The sequence below is a fragment of the Theropithecus gelada genome, chromosome 15 (genome assembly GCF_003255815.1).
Source record: "Theropithecus gelada isolate Dixy chromosome 15, Tgel_1.0, whole genome shotgun sequence".
In the NCBI taxonomy this organism is placed as follows: Eukaryota; Metazoa; Chordata; class Mammalia; order Primates; family Cercopithecidae; genus Theropithecus; species Theropithecus gelada.
Genome location: NC_037683.1, coordinates 15,949,510 through 15,964,245, shown reverse-complemented (window position 1 = coordinate 15,964,245; position 14,736 = coordinate 15,949,510). Strand labels below are relative to the sequence as shown.

The following is a 14,736-nucleotide window of genomic DNA, read 5'->3' as shown; positions in this document are numbered from 1 at the left end:
CCCAGGCTGGAGTGCAGTGGCGCGATCTCGGCTCACTGCAAGCTCCGCCTCCCGGGTTCACGCCATTCTCCCGCCTCAGCCTCCGAGTAGCTGGGACTACAGGCGCCCGCCACCACGCCCGGCTAGTTTTTTTGTATTTTTAGTAGAGACGGGGTTTCACCATGTTAGCCAGGATGGTCTCGATCTCCTGACCTCGTGATCCACCCGCCTCGGCCTCCCAAAGTGCTGGGATTACAGGCTTGAGCCACCGCGCCCGGCCAGGAAGAAAGCTTCTTATACATGATTTGGATGCACAATTATTAAGTTCCCCAAGTTGTAACAAGAGATGCATCCCATGATCATCTCTACCAGTGCCAACCCCCAATCCTAATAAAAAACTTCCACACTCACCTTCTTTATCAGTAACTGACCAGGAATACTTCTGAAAAGGCTTACTAGATGGAAGGGGGTCCATCTCCAGCACTTTGTAAATCTGGCCAAAGGCTGATAGTCTCAATGCGTGCTAAAGAACAAAGCATTATATTTAATCACATTTCAGTAGCCATTCATAAAGCCCTTAGAACATCTAGCTAAAAAGATACTCATAAATTCTGACATTATAACAGCAGAAGTCCCTAACAACACACAAGAAAAAAGTGTTCGAACACAACAATTGAGAAAATCAAGTTATTTTATCTCACTAGTAAGTCAGAGTGGCATGCTCAATCTTCTACCTGTGCACTGTGGGTAATATCTTCTTTTTGCTGGATGGTCATATAGCTCAGAGCATCTGTTGGGTCTCGCTCACAAGGATCATGAAGACCAGGACCACCTTTGGCAAAGGAAAAACACAAGTGTCATTTAGAACTGAATTTAGAATTCAGTAAACTGAAACAAAAGAGAGACAGTTGGGGAGAATGAAGAGAAAATGAAAACAAAAACTGAGGAACTAAGTTAAAAGTCTGCTCAGTTAAGTGGAGTAAAAAGGACACACTCTCATTTTCAACATGTTAGCACTTGTATGTCCTTATTTTATACTGGAAGTCATTGTATATCTAAGGCCAAAACTGAGTCTTACTCTGAGAATTTAGAAACAGCACAATGAATCAGCCCAAATCTTAAAAGGGATTACATATGGAAAATAAGACCAAATTTAATTCTTCCAAATTTAAAACCAGACTACAAACAGAACGAACTTCATACATTTTAACTAAACATCTGCAATTTCAAATTCGGAGTTCGAGGTAAAGCAAATTCAAAGCAGACACAATATATTATTAGTACCCTTTATGTTAGTACATATAAAACACAAATTATAATTATTGAAAAAGAGTTTTATAGCACTTTTCCAACACGCATTCTAGTTGTCAAAATTCCAAGCAAAAGAACTCCTATGCAACATTTTCCTGTGTAGAGGACAAACTTGGCATATATTTAGAAAAAATAAACTAAACTGAGATTTGCTGATTGTTCTGCTTCCAGAGTTTGAAACCCTTACCAGGAAGTAGTATTCCAGATGCCAAACACTCCATTACTCGTCTCAAGGCCTCCCCAGCGCCCAAAGGTCTATTACAAGTACCTATAGACTTTTCACATATAAGTTCTAGTGGCTAGAAGATATTAAATTACAAATTAGTACATGCACCAAGGGTTAAAAGGATTCCAGTTAAATGTGAGCTAACATTTCTATCTACAAGGGAGGCCAAAGAGTGCAATTCAATTTAATATTTAGGGCCCACTTAACATTTTCCCCATGATTATCAACCTTTATCCTGGGCAGAGTTTTTAAATCAAGTATTTTTAAGATTGTATGTTCAGAAGACATTTTTGTAACAAAAACTTTTATTTATTTACCCAGAAACGATCACTAAAGAAACTAAGGTCTCTAATTCATTTAACAAAGACTTAACAAGCCCTCATATAAGTTAGTAATAGCTAATAACTAGCCAGTGTGCAAAACCCAGCCCACCTATCTCCCACTTAGGAAGCACACAAACCACAGATATTTCAATATAATAATAAGACTTCACTTCAGACAGCCTGTCTCAAGTATTACAATTAGAACAAAGGACCAAATCTCCAGATTCAGTAAACTAAGAACTCATGATATTTTGTCAAAGTAATCATTGCTACATTCATTTATAAAATGATCTTTCATGGCTTTATTTAAATTGTTTCATAATGTTCTTAAGTTGTCTTGATTGGAGCAGGCATAATTTCCAAGTTAAGTCAATTTTACAATATATATAAATGATATCCATATGGGGTTAAGTGTACTGTTTGCCTGACTTTAATTACTAACATGAACTTATTTGTAAATGTCTCCACTCAAAGAGAAAGCTACAGAGGTATAGGATCCTTATACCAGCCTATTGGGTAATTTTCATGGTAATGCAAGGGGGCACCAAAAGAGAAGTGGGTCAGCCAAGGAGGCTTTTTTGGGCAGCAGGTGAACAGTAAGTGATTAACCACCAGTGTAAGAAGACACTCACTTCTAAAAGATATAAAACCTTTTGGTCAGAAAAAAATATTTCAAGCCCTGTAACATGAATACAATGAAGTAGAAGAGGCAGGTTATATGCACAAAAGAAGGATTCATTTAAAAATATGCTTTATTTTTTTCATGGCAAACATACATAATGCATGCCTTAACTAACTTAGGAGATAGCCATTTTAAAGTAACATCTCATTTCTATAGGATTTTCTCCGCTGCAGCTTCCAAATTTGCTTTTAGCCATATTTAAGTACTTACCCATCCTTTCAATGGTGCCCATGTGGGGACTCTGTTGCACAAATCACGCAGAATGCGGAGGACAATTACACATGATTTTAATCCATTTGCCCTTGCCTAAAACAAACAAAATGATTCCAGATATCCCTATTGAGATCTATTCTTCATTTTGGGCAGGTTCTTTCAAGAGAATACTAAGTAGCAAATTATTCATCAGTTATCAAGCAAACAACAACAAAAAAAACCAATTAATCAAAAGTAGTAAAATTGAGGTTTAAAAGGTACATTTTAAAAATAAAAGGACCATAATATTAAAATTAATTTCTTAGTCTCATGGCAACCCCACTCCAGGCAATCAACTAATTTAACCTTTATCTTTTCTCACGCATTTTGATTTTATAAGCAACCATCTGAAATTCAGAATACTAGGCCAAAAAGAATTATATGATAATAAAACATCATGAACTACAGAAGCTATACTAGGCACATATCTAAATTAACTCAATTACTCCAACAACCACACTATGAGCTAGAAAGCACCCCTCATTTTATGTAGTACACAGAGACCAATTAAGTGGCAGGTGTTCCAAATGAAACTTGCGCAAAGCTTAATAACAATAAGATAGTAACAAAAAGCCAACCTGAAACCATTTGGCATGTCGAAGAGACGCCAAGGCGTTCAGGCATTTCTGCCTGTCCAATAAGTCCGGAGGATCTTTCATCGAAACATTTTCTAACGGTAAAATGGGATAAAGAGAGACAGATACAATTTGACCAAGGGATTCCTATCAAATTATCAAACAATAAAAAATAAAAAGAATAATAGCATTTGAGTGAACTAATAAGACTCCCAGAAAATTTCCTGATTGGGCTGTGTTACTTTTTAAAAAAATTATGTGCACTATGATTATTATTTAAGTAAAGAGTCATCAGAGTAGTTCTGTGCACAAATACAATGAAGCATGAAAAATTCATTCTGTAAACAAATCAATGACAGCTGCTACTTACAATCTGGGATCTTATTAAGCATGTATAACATCTCAGGGCACAAAATAAGTACATAGCACTTTTTCCTTTGGCAGGACGTAAAGAAGGGAAATCTGGGACCAATAGCATTAACAACTTTTTTAACAGAAGAAATCTCTAACCATTTTTAAGGAACACTGGAAATCAATTATGTCTCATATCAATGAGATATATTGAGAATATACTGAGGATGACAATTTTTTTACACTAGTTAAACTCATTCAACAAGATAACCATTAACAGAAACTTCACCCCATGATTGAGAACTCAAGTATCACTTTGGAATTCCCTATTCTAAACCAAAATTATTAAAATTACAAATATAAAATACAGTGAACTATGTTTCAAGTTTTATATGCCTTTTTAAAATAAAAAGCAACAAAGAATACTATTTAATTATGGCTATTCAGCTTGCCTTAGTTGGATGAAATGGCCCAAAGCAGCAAATACGCATATTTGAGAAGATGTCATATGATACGAAATTCCAGTTTAGACAGCCAAATTTATCTCCTCTAAGCTACTGAAAAATGGGCTTTTAAATTTTGGGGGTTGGTACATTATTTAAATGTACACAATATGCAAATGCTTCTTGAGTAATAATTCTTTGTTTAATACAATTAAGTCAGATTTACCATTCTCTTTAAGAATTCTCTTAAATATAAGACAGCCCACTAACACTTCTTCCCAGCATTGCCATGACAGTAACAGATCGGATAGAGGTAGTGCGTTTGTGTGGGCCAACTAATAGAATGTATGTATTTCTAAATGGGAGGCAAGAACAATGATACTTTTTGATTCCTTCAATTATCAGAGGATCCTATTACAGCAATCAATGTTTATTTTGTTGTTGTTGGTTTTTTTTCCTTTTTTTGAGACAGATTCTTCCTCTGTCACCCAGGCTGGAGTGCACTGGCATGATCTCAGCTCACTGCAACCTCCTCCTCCCAGGCTCGAGCGATGCTCCCACCTCACCCTCCTGAGTAGCTGGGACTACAGGCATGTGCCACCATGCCCAGCTAATTTTTTTGTAGATATGGGATCTCACTATGTTACCTAGGCTAGTCTCGAACTCCTGGACTCAAGCAATCTGCCTGCCTTGGCCTCCCAAAATGCTGGGACTACAGATGTGAGCCATCGCACCTAGTCAATGTTTATTCTAATTGATGAAATGTAATTAACTAAAAAAGGCATAACGCCAATAGAAAACAAATTTATTAAAGGAAGAACTGTGGTTCTCTTTACTGGCCATGACACTGTAAAGGCTGAAGTGCTACACACTTATTTTCTGACCAGGTGAGCTCTACACCAGTTATTTGCATTGTTTCCCATTAACCACTGCTAACAAAATCAGAATACAATGTTTTATTACTCCCTTTTACTCATAAAATGGGAAGCCTCAAAAAGGATTATTACTCTGATTTATAAATATAAACAAATGTAACATGGGTATTCATTTCATAGGTGATCAATTTTGTCTTTATAGTGATGCAAAATATACAAGTAGCTCAGTTTAATGTTTCTATGTCAAAATGCTTAACTGTGGTCAATACAAGCATCTGTGTAAAGCTCACATATCAGATAAAACAAACTACTGTAAACGAATGTTTAGAATCTCTTAAAAGTTAGATATGACAAAAGTTGACTGACTGCTAAGTAATGTAATCCCAATAAATAGTATGACCTTATTTTTTAAGATGTCAATTTTTAAATGAATACTATGACCAGCTAAATTTTATTCTATCATCTTACCAAGTAGGAATGCCAGGAAGAGGGAGACAATGGAAGAGGGAAGTAAGGTAGAGGATAGGAAAAGGCAAGGCAAGCCAAAATTCTTATTGTACTTTCTAATATTTTCATCCAGGGATCAGAGCTTGTAATCAGCATCTTACTCTGATTGTAACACAGATATTTTTAATGGGAGACAATGGCAAAAATATTTTGGTAAGTTATTTCATCCCAAAGTCCGATTGTAACCACAAACTCTTATTTTAGAAAACTGAGACAGCGGCTTGCTACAGACAGTCAACATTTGAAGACAACAGATTCTACGAAAAAGAGATGAAAGGGACAGGCACTGAACAGAAGACTTGCACCAGGTTCCCTCTTCCATCACCATCAGAATGACCACGTTTCTTCATGCTCTGATAGTCAGAAAATCAAAAGATCCAAAATGGCTTCAATATTCAGGAGGTAGAAAACAGTAGAGGAGATATAATAATTCATCTCATTTTATCTTTTTCAAAGTTCTTAATACTAAAACAATATAAATTCATACAGTAGTACAGTGCTACCTATAAGCATAGATTTCCTGTTTCCTTTATATAATTAATAATATACAGTTTTATGTATGTTTTCATTCCTTTCAAAATAACTTCATTTAATCTGGCAATCGCAAAGCTGCTGCTGGGAAAACACTGCTACTCCTGGTAGCAGAATCTCAATATTAATATTTCTGAACTTTAATGTAGGCATTTAAATTTTGAGGAGGATCAAAACTTTTCTGATAACACATCTTGGAGTTCTTAATTAGAAACAATAGAACTGTGAGCCATTTCATTATCTCCTACAGTGACCGGTGAAACAGATAAGGAAGAGCATGGGAGGCAGGGGTTGGAAGGTAACAAAAATGCCAAAAGCAAAGAAATATAGTGGGTTTTTTGGGTTTTGTTTTTGTTTTTGTTTTGTTTTTTGAGACAGAATCTCACTCTTGTCTCCCCTCTGGAGTGCAGTGGCATGATCTCGGCTCACTGCAACCTCCGCCTCCTGGGTTCAAGCAATTCTCGTGCCTTGGCCTCCCAAATAGCTGGGACTACAGGTGCACACCACCATGCCCTGCTAATTTTTTGCATTTTTAGTAGAGACAGGGTTTCAGCATGTTGGCCAGACTGGTCTCAAACTCCTGACCTCAGGTGATCTGCCCGCCCCAGCCTCCCAAAGTGCTGCGATTACAGGTGTGAGCCACTGCACCCGGCCAGAAATACAGCTTTTAAGAAAATCTACCACTCAGTAACCTAGCATCAGGGCATGAAGGTACACACAACATTCTGGCAACGGAAGCACTAGAAAGTCTATTATGCCTAACCATGTTCATTTGGTTAGAGGTTAAATCAGTGACCAGAATCACACTATACTACAGGAAATGTTGGTTGGTTTCTCTCAATGCCTTACATGCAAGCTAGCTATCCATCCCTGTTAACAAAACACTAACCTGGAGAAGGGGCAGGCAAAAAAACAAAACATGATTGCATTAAACAGGAGTTATATGTCTGGAACCCGGGCTCTTCAAAGTTAAAATAACTGAGCTCAGTATCATGAGGGGCTCCTTGACAATCAGGATGAAACGGAGCTACCAAGTCTATGCTGACAGAATTTTCTAATCAGCCTAAGAATATCCTGGCAGCCCCTTCTCTCTCGACACCTTGACGCTTTCTGGAGAAAAGACATGCCCTAAGCCACTGTCCATGCAAAACATGGGCACATAATAATATAAACAGGTAAATGTAGCAATAAGGTAGAACAGAGAAAGCACTGTTCTCCTAATTTATGTGACTAACGTCACTCGGTATGACTTTTCTTCAGTGGCAGTCTGCCACTGGAAAGACAGTGCCTAAAAGTTTGCCCTGGATTGACCAGGTGCAGTGGCGCACACCTATAATCCCAGCACTTTGGGAGGCCAAGGCAGGCAGATCACAAGGTTAAGAGATCAAGACCATCCTGGCCAACATGGTGAAACCCCATCTCTACTGAAAACATAAAAATTAGCTGGGCATGGTGGCCAGTGCCTGTAGTCCCAGCTATTCAGGAGACTGAGGCAGAAGAATCTCTTGAACCCGGGAGGTGGATGTTGCAGTGAGCTGAAATCGTGCCACTGCACTCCACTCCAGCCTGGCGACAGAGCGAGACTCCGTCTCAAAAAAAAAAAAAAAAAAAAAAGTTTGCCCTGGATAACATAGATCCAGACACTAGGGAAGGCAGGAAAATAGAGCCTGCTGCATCATTATCATCACAGTTGTGATGGCTGTGCTGTAAAACCTACTGCCTTGACCCTAGCAAGACACATGCTAGTGAATTTCTGCCAAGAAGAGCGAGTTCACACTGGCACCAATATGAAGGGACTATGAGGCAACTTCTCTGAGAGTCCCCGAAAATCTGCCCCAGTACTGAGGAGAGAGGTGTGTCTTAGTCTAAGCCACAAGTGTCTCTGTAGTTTCCTTATCCACCTGGTTTCAAATTGCATTATAAATAAGCAGATAATTTATCACCCCCTTCAATAGCAAATATATTTCTAATTTAAAATCACAAGCACCAAAAGAAATTGAGACTCTGTGTGAAGCTCAGAATGACCAGATCAGCCTAACCACTCATGCAGTACTCTTAGACAATAATGGGAAGTGGCCTGCATACTAGACATAAAGTCAGGAGAGCTGGGTAAAATGTGAGATTTTCCTCATTTATAAAATGGCAATTAGCTACCCCATAGGGCCGTGTGAGGGCTTTTAAAATAAATCATATATGAGGAAGTGCTTATCACATGGTAGGTTATAAAAATATCTTAACAGAGATTAATCTTCAATATATATTACTTGAGCTATGAGATGCCCATTAATACTTCTTACACACTAGAGAGTCCTATTTAATCAGACAATATACTGACTATGTTAATTCACTTAACAGATTTATAGGGCTTTTAAAAAAATCATCTACTATGTATCAGGTATCCTTAGAGATGCTAAGGATAAAGGACAGGCAAAAAGACACCTGAATTACAAGGTACAATATACCAGGTTTTTATCATTAGCACTGCATAAACCAGTATACTGATTCTAATACTACACATCACTGGGTGTTGAAGAGTTTAACTGAGCTTGGGTTGACTTCTTCTGACCCACCATGTGCACATGATTTTCACTGTTAAGGCAGTTTGAGTAGGTGGGTTCAATAAGTTGACAACTACTATTTACTGAGCAACTGCTTTGTGCCAGTTATTGTACAAGTCACATTACATAAATTCTCTCACTTAAAACAACTTTCTAAGGTATTTATAATCCACACTTAAAAATGAGGAAACCTACCCAAGGTCACACAGCAATAGCAACTAATGGAGTTAAGAGTCAAACAAGGCCAGGCACACTGACTCACACCTGTAATCCTAGCAGTTTGGGAGGCCGAGGCGGGCAAATTGCCTGAGCTCAGGAATTCGAGGCCAGTCTGGGCAACATGGCAAAACCTCATCTCTACTAAAATAGAAAAAATTAGCCGGGCATGGTGGCATGAGCCTATAGTCCCAGCTACTCAGGTGGCTGAGGCACGAGAATTGCTTGAACCCGGGAGGCAGAGGTTGCAGTGAGCTGAAATCATGCAACTGCACTCCAGCCTGGGAAACAAAGCAAGACTGTCTCCAACAACAACAACAAACAACAAAATAAGCCAAACAAAAGACTGCTGCACACCAAGATCTGTGCTTCTATGCCTTCATTAGCAGGAAACATGTAGTAATGGGGACACGGTTATTCTACAGGGCCTTCAAGTAAAGGGTTAGAATACAGAAAGAAGACGCACAACATGGGAGGAAACTTACCTATGAAACAGTAAACAATACCAAAGAGATTCACTCTGTATTATGGCAATTTAAAATGTAAATCGTGATTTGAAAGGAGTAGGTACTTAGATCCATTCTGCACAATTCTGAGAAAGTAAGTTTCACGCCCTAGTCCTCTGGTTCTGTCTGCTTTCAACCATGCTATTTTTTTTTTCTTTTTTAGATTTTACCCAAATACGTGGCAAGAGAGAGAAAAGAAAGATGTGAAGTGTGTATGTATTGTGAACAGTTTGTTTGGGTGGGGGTAGGTGAAGGAAAGTTGAGATATATAGGAAAATGTCTCCAAGAAAAAAGTTACAATAGATTTTTTTTTTAACTTGGAGAAAAAAAAAAAAAGAGTATAAATTCGGAGAAAAAAGGATAACTTTCAGCCCCACAAATTCTTGGGACCCGAATGAATCTTGTGCTTTTATTCCATGCAGCTGAAAAGAATTGCATCAAGGGGATGAGGAGCTGTCTAGTGTGAGAAAACAGAATGGTACAGCCCAGGTCTGAAGTGCATAATGATAGACCAGATCCTCCAAGTTGCCTGGGAAAATGCAAACCAGTAGCAAAGATCAAAAATTGTCTTTGACAAAGCCCAGGTTAGACAAAATGAGGAAACTATAAAAGATATCAAGTGAGTCAACAGGGCTGGGATGTTAAGGACAACAGCAAAGCAAATTTTTCTGTCATTCAAAAAAAAAAAGTAAGATGTATAAAACTTTAGATCAAAGCTGATTCCTTCACCTTACCTGATCCCATATAACAGCTGATGAGAATCAGCTCATAGAGGTCTTTGGATCCTTCAGTAATTCAAACACCTTGAACAGAGACTATGACTCTCTTACTTTATTACAAAATCTATTCTATAATAGTGTTCCAGCAAGGGTACAATATACTAGGAATGTTTTCAGCTTCTCTAAACAGAAGTTAAAGGCAACAGACCAAGTTTAAAGGTATCACTGAAAGCTATGACAAAATCTCATGTAAGTACACAAAACCACAGGAATAATGACGACTGAAGTTCCCTTAATACTTTCAAAAAAGAAATGAAAGAGATGCTGACAGATATAAGCAAACATGTAATTAACCTAGCCTTTGGCAACTTCAGTCTTTTTCTCATCTCCCTATATACTCAAATAATTTTTAATAATACCTATAATTACAACACTACTTAGAAATGGTTGGTTTTATACTAGAGGGTCAAGTAGAACACATCTTACCAGAATTAACATTTATCTTGACACTGCAGAAATCATTTTATAGTTCTACAGTTAATGGTGAACTGTAAAGCTGTTAAAAAAATTAAGCCATTTAAGATTGGTTCTTCAGAGGTGCCATAGATACTACATACAGCAAAAAAAAATTTAATGCATAGGCATAAGCTCAATTATAGATTGGATGCCCTTTGATTTTAAAATATGACTCATAAATGTGTCTGGTTTGTATCTGTTGAGTTATGATATAGATGATTTTAGTTATCCCAAAAAGCATTTTTTTAAAAAAGAGTCTACCACTTTTACCTTAAGTGATTCTATGAGTCATGTCTCTCAAAAATTAAAATTCTAACTTTACTGGTACCTTTTTCTCTACCCTTATTACCAAGTTGAAATAAACTAAGAAACTAACCAATATTTATTGTGGCACTGGTATTTCAGGTAAGGGAGTAAGCAATGGGACTTGTTGAAAGTCTGGTGATGAAAAATAGCAACAGGGAGTCCCCACTGGCCCAGATAGGCTGCACTGCCTCTAAACTGTCATGACAGAGTGGCCAGTTGGTCAAAGGTTTGACACAGGAGAAATACCACCTGGCAAGTTTCAAGGGAATGAGAGGCAGAAACAAGCTAACTTGACAAGATAAAAACATCAGAAACAGAAGCCCACCACAACCCCATCATGAACTTCTCAAAACTACCAATAACTGAATAGATTTCTCACTCTACTTTTATGAGGATGACATTGCCAGACAGCAATTCTTCTTAACTTCAGAAGAAAGTTAGTTTAAAGAATGATTCTCACATAAATCATATTCAAAATGTTAACAGGGTCACAAACCTCCTAGAAAAAATTTACTCAACATTATCCATTAAAAAAATTCAGTTACCCAATTTACATCCCTTACACTATAAAACAAATCTAGACACAGACATGTACAAATCTTACAAGATTATATAGCTATTAGAAGTCAAGAGCAATATGATGCAAGTAATTTTTTTTTTTTTCTTTTTTTTGGTGGAGTCTTGCTCTGTCACCCAGGCTGGAGTGCAGTGTTGTGATCTCAGCTCAATGCAACCTCCACTTCCTGGGTTCAAGCAATTCTCGTGTGTCAGCCTCCCGAGTAGCTGGGATTACAGGCACCCACCACCACGCCTGGCTAATTTTTTTGTATTTTCAGTAGTCGGGGTTTCGCCAAGTTGGCCAGGTTTGTCTCGAACTCCTGGCCTCAATCAATCCACCCACCTCGGCCTCCCAAAGTGCTGGGATCACAGGCATGAGCCACCACGCCCAACCAGGATGCAAGTAATTTTGGAGCAATGAGTAAATTTGAAAACAATTCTGTTTTGGACTACATTTAATCCTGAAATCTGACCATTAAGACAAACTACATAGAATAAGTTGGCTGATACCAATAACTTAATGTAATACTAGACAAAGTAAAACAGAACAGCAAATGGTATAAAAATTAAAGCAGAGTTAAAACCAACAAGACGGCCGGGCGCGGTGGCTCAAGCCTGTAATCCCAGCACTTTGGGAGGCCGAGACGGGCGGATCACGAGGTCAGGAGATCGAGACCATCCTGGCTAACACGGTGAAACCCCGTCTCTACTAAAAAATACAAAAAACTAGCCGGGCGAGGTGGCGGGCGCCTGTAGTCCCAGCTACTCGGGAGGCTGAGGCAGGAGAATGGCGGGAACCCGGGAGGCGGAGCTTGCAGTGAGCTGAGATCCGGCCACAGCACTCCAGCCTGGGCGACAGAGCAAGACTCCGTCTCAAAAAAAAAAAAAAAAAAAAAAAAAAAAAAACCAACAAGACAAGCACAGGTTTTTGAAATAACATTTTATATTTTGAATTCATACATTTTTGCAAAATATACTGATTATGTAGAAACAAAGCCATTTAAAATGCTATTAAATAGAGTGGCATAAAACAAAGGCTGTTGTTATTTCCTAAATCCATAAAACATTGTTAACATAGCTTTTATATGAAGAAAACAAACAACAACAAATATATACATATATATGCATGTGTACCTCCATCTTTCTTCTCCAATTCGTCCCTAATTAGAGGTGAGGTAAGTATCACCTTCAAAGTTAGTGTGGGCTCTTTTGTATTCCGAATTATAATAGATGCCTCATTTACACATTGTTCCACTTGATACTTCTCTTCTGTGAGTTTCTGAAAGTCACCAAGATTTCAAAATCACCCAGTTAATTAGACTGAAATCTCAAAAGAAAAAAAACGAATGGTTGTACTAAGTTCTCAAATGTTATTAACTATTAATATTACTGTGCTCAAACGGCAAAGAAAGCCTGTAACTAGTTCTTTACTGCGGATAACACTTTTCTCTCCTCCCAACTTACAAGAAAACCCTCTTTCTCCATTCTTTACAAAGCAACCACAATGTCAACCATCCATACAATTATGAAACAATATTTAAAACCATTCTAATATTTGAAAGTAAAATGCCAACAGCATCAGTATGTGATATATGGTAAATTATTGTTCTTAAAATTATTACAGGAACTATTATAAAATAATAAATAGCTGGGACTGCTCTCCAAAACAATAGCTCTTTTTGTAGAACAGCCTAAACAGGAACTCCTACTTGGCAAAAACTTATAAGATTATGGAGCTTTTCAAAGAGCACCAAATAAGCACGAATGAAAAAGTATCTCTGCACAGTCACTCACCAGGAGGAAACAATGAGTATAAACAAGTAACTCCTTCCCTTCTCTGATAACAGGTCTCAGAGATCTTCCAATGGGACCTACCGCTATGGGACAAGTCATCTGACATCTACAGAAAACCTACATTGCTTCTTTTAACATACAAATATAAACGAACATACGATTTAAGTAGGGGCCTCCCACAAAGTAATCGCCCAGTCAGAATTATATATTAAGTTATGTTTACTATATTATTATACATTAAATATATGATTTAATAAGTTACACAGGGCTTTTCTTCTTTTTTTTTTTTTTTTTTTTTTGAGACGGAGTCTCGCTCTGTCACCCAAGCTGGAGTGCAGTGGCCGGATCTCAGCTCACTGCAAGCTCCACCTCCCGGGTTCACGCCATTCTCCTGCCTCAGCCTCCCGAGTAGCTGGGACTACAGGCGTCCGCCACCTCGCCCGGCTAGTTTTTTGTATTTTTTTAGTAGAGACGGGGTTTCACCACATTAGCCAGGATGGTCTCGATCTCCTGACCTCGTGATCCGCCCGTCTCGGCCTCCCAAAGTGCTGGGATTACAGGCTTGAGCCACCGCGCCCGGCCCGGCTTTTCTTCTTAGTGGTGAAATTCAGTATCTATTACCTGACATACAGTAGCCAGGCTGAATGGAGACACTACCAGGTCCCCTGCTCATCAGTGTGTATTCAAAGAATTCAAAGTCACTTACATAAAAATAGCATTTTACCATTAAACTATCCCAAAAAAGTAGGAAAGGGAAAACTCATTATCCTACTTTTGAATAGAGGAAGCCAAGGAAGGGAAAGGCCATACAGTAGATAAAAGAACCAGAATATAAAGAAACTGCAAAAAACAGCTCACATTCATTTTGTCACTAAAAGAGCATTAAAGATGTCTATCAAAGAATAAATTGAACTTCATTTTTCAATTATGCATGTCGATCACCATAAGACACACCCAAAATAATAAACATGATATGCATTTTGTGCTAGACTAATTTTCAGTGATTTCTGGTTTTAGTCATCCTCCTCCTCCTTTGCTCAAAGAAGTTCTAAAATCATCTTAGGAAAGAATATGAAGAGAAAAGGTAAGGTATAACCTCAGCTAACTAAAGTAGTTAGATAACTGAAAGGTTTGCTATGTTAAGTGCTCAGGAAAAAGATTTTTGGTCCATAAGAAAATAATATCATATCAGATACTGGTTTTCCACACAAACACCATGAAAACTGGGCAGGGCAGGGGGAGGCAGGGGTGGAGGGTGCTCGGGGGGAAAGGTTTAATTGTAAAAGTCACACTTAAAACAATTTCATGAATATTATTAGTAACAATACACGTACACATATGTGTATATATGTGGGCATGTGTGTACATGTCTATATTTTAATCTGAGATTAGTGTACAATCATCATTCCCATTTTACAAGAAAATGTATCTTTACCCAAACATAGATTTATTGTTGGAGAAATCTATTGGCTATGTTAAATTGAAAGATACTTCTCCTAATTTCCACC

The 14,736-nt window shown here is 38.0% G+C and overlaps 1 protein-coding gene across 2 annotated transcripts in view; it reads right to left on the bottom strand.

Moving 5' to 3' along the window:
• Positions 1-14,736, bottom strand: part of STRBP (spermatid perinuclear RNA binding protein) — a 60,704-nt gene that overhangs the window by 33,473 nt on the left and 12,495 nt on the right. For both annotated transcript variants that reach the window (XM_025359911.1, XM_025359910.1), the window contains 6 exons: positions 12,569-12,713; positions 3,352-3,443; positions 2,732-2,827; positions 1,478-1,589; positions 714-811; positions 391-502 (listed from right to left, as the gene is read on the bottom strand). In XM_025359911.1, the coding sequence (XP_025215696.1) occupies positions 391-502; positions 714-811; positions 1,478-1,589; positions 2,732-2,827; positions 3,352-3,443; positions 12,569-12,713 (655 nt within the window). The remainder of the gene's footprint in view (positions 1-390; positions 503-713; positions 812-1,477; positions 1,590-2,731; positions 2,828-3,351; positions 3,444-12,568; positions 12,714-14,736) is intronic.